At 59.7% G+C, this 2,315-nt stretch overlaps 1 protein-coding gene across 1 annotated transcript in view; it reads right to left on the bottom strand.

Moving 5' to 3' along the window:
• Positions 1-2,315, bottom strand: part of LOC104279915 (P2X purinoceptor 6-like) — a gene marked incomplete at its 3' end in the record, with an annotated part of 7,783 nt that overhangs the window by 1,025 nt on the left and 4,443 nt on the right. Inside the window, exons 4-6 of the mRNA XM_009877378.1 lie at positions 1,928-2,069; positions 1,636-1,745; positions 780-873 (exon numbers count right to left, since the gene is read on the bottom strand). Of these exons, the coding sequence (XP_009875680.1) occupies positions 780-873; positions 1,636-1,745; positions 1,928-2,069 (346 nt within the window). The remainder of the gene's footprint in view (positions 1-779; positions 874-1,635; positions 1,746-1,927; positions 2,070-2,315) is intronic.

Here is a 2,315-nt window from a genome sequence, read left to right as displayed (position 1 = left end):
TCAGCCACCGACTCCTGCGAGCCCCCCCCTTGCTGCAGCCACCACCCACAGCTACACCCCAGCAAACATGGCCCTGACGTGATGTGCCCCTCCCTGCTCGGACGAGTCTGGTATCTCTGAGGAAAGAGATTTTTCAGGTTCCCGTCCCTCTCCTGCTCCACAGCTCTCAGCCCCGTCTCACTGCCCAGCAGCAGTGCACCCTGCCCTGCACCCCGTGCTTTGCTCCCTGCAGGTGACACAGCTCTGCCAAGCATGACAGAGCACTTGTGGACATCTCTCAGGGTGACAGGTCCTCTCAGCACAGCTGAGCTCTGAGTCTGTCAGCGGTGCTGCACAGAGCAGCATCAGCCATGGTGCTCAAGGGTACAATTAAACAGGAAGGGATTAACTGTCCAGGGTCAGCAAAGTTCAGGTTGATCTTTGCTAGGGTGTTCCCACCACAAGACCCTCCAAGATGCCCACAGGCTCTCTGCCCAGACAAGCTCACCTGGCCTGCAGGGCCCAGCGCTTCACAGCACCCCCGATCACATCCTCTCCACGGGAAGCCTCCCTGCTCAGGGCACTGAGAAGGTTCTCTTCAAAGGAAAGGGGCTGCTTGTTCCTGCTCTGCTCGGCAAAATCTGGGAAGAGGTGAAGAGCTCACCAGGGTGGGAAGAAGCGATGCCAGCAGGGAGCCGTGGAGCTGGTTGCAGGAGAGAGCAGCAGGGAGCGGTGCGAGGAGTCAGACCTGGCGACAAGGCTGCCAGGACAGCGCGCAGGCTCCGTGGAGGAGACAGTACCTGCCCGTGCACCGAGATGTCGAGGCGGATGCCGTAGAGCTTCAGCAGGGTCCGGTAGAGCCGCCGCTGGGAGTCCCAGTAGTAGGAGGCAGTTCTGCGGGATCAGAGAATCACAGAATGCTGGGGGCTGGAAGGGACCTCTAGAGATCACCCAGGCCAACGCCTTGCCAGAGCAGGGTCACCCAGGCCACAGCCACACAGGAACATGTCCAGGTGGGGTCTGAAGGTCTGAAGGTCTCCAGACCAGGAGACTCCTGGGCAGCCTGGACCAGGGCTCCGGCACCCGCACAGGGAAGAAGTTCTTCCTGACGTTGAGGAGGACCTTCCCACATTCTAACTTAAACCCATTATTTCTTGTTCTATTGCTGGGCACCACTGAAAAGAGACTGTCCCCTCTCTCTTGATCTCCTTCCCCTTGAAACTTTGGGAGATATTGGACGTGTCTCAGAAAGCGAGGGAAGGGGGCTGCCAGCACTGGCCGATTGCTGGGGCTGCCTCATGCCCCGTGTCTCCAGCCGGCTGGCAGGTGGGTGACACCCTGCTGCTGGGACTCACTAGCAGTGGGGCATCAGCGTTCACTCAGCACCAAGCCCGGGGTCACTGGGAGCACCAGTGCGTCCAGTTCAGGGTCAGCACAGACGTGGACAGCCACACGTCAGGCAGGCAAGGTCTGGCCCAGCTGCCCAGCAGAGCTACGAGCTGCAGGCGCTCCCGCAGCAGCCCGGTACCGACAGACTCACACCCCCTTGTCCCTGCTGCTCCTTTTGGAGCATCAGCCAGGAAAATCGAGATCTCAAAACAAGTGCCGTGTGCTCAACCCACAGGCCCGTGGCGGCCCCTGGCCAAGCATCCTCACCTAAAATTGTACCTCCTGTCCTGCAGGCTGAAGGAGTACTGTGGCTGGCACTGAGCAGCGGGGCGATCCAGGTCGCAGTCCCACTCGATGCGAACTCCGATGCTCCCCCCCTGCAAAACCCGTTTTATTCTGGGAGAAGCACGAGATCGGAAATTTGCTGGGTTCTTTGCTGTTTGGACACTCACAGATCACACATTCCCTTTGCATTCCAGGGGTTGGTCCCGCCCCCCATCCCTTGCCCACTCCTAGGGGAATTTGGAGTCATCTTCCATACTTTTAAAAAAGTAAGTACCAGCACCGCGAGGTCTCCAAAGGTCTCTCCAGCTGCCTCCACCATGTCACGGACACGGAAGATGGGGCAGGAGGGGTTGAAGAACGGATCGTACGTGCAGTTCTTGAAGTAAGTGGAGTCATTGGTTTGCAAAGTATTGCACCTGGGACAGGACAGAGAGAGAGGGAGAGGTGTCACGGGTGGAGTGTGGGGTGGGAGGGCAGGGAGCCCTGCTGCAGGGTGAAAACATCACCTTCCCACCGCCTGCGGCGCTCCGTCCCCCCACCTTCACATCTGCAAACGCAGGTGCCGCTGTAGCGAGCACGTTCTCCTGAACTCACCATCCTGAGCTCCAAGGGCCCGAGCCACCCTCCGTCCCGGCAGGCACACGGCTTCTCGCCCCCCCCCA

The sequence above is a fragment of the Apaloderma vittatum genome, unplaced genomic scaffold (genome assembly GCF_000703405.1).
Source record: "Apaloderma vittatum isolate BGI_N311 unplaced genomic scaffold, ASM70340v1 scaffold33509, whole genome shotgun sequence".
NCBI classification, from domain to species: domain Eukaryota; kingdom Metazoa; phylum Chordata; class Aves; order Trogoniformes; family Trogonidae; genus Apaloderma; species Apaloderma vittatum.
This window is presented reverse-complemented; position numbering and strand designations above follow the sequence as displayed.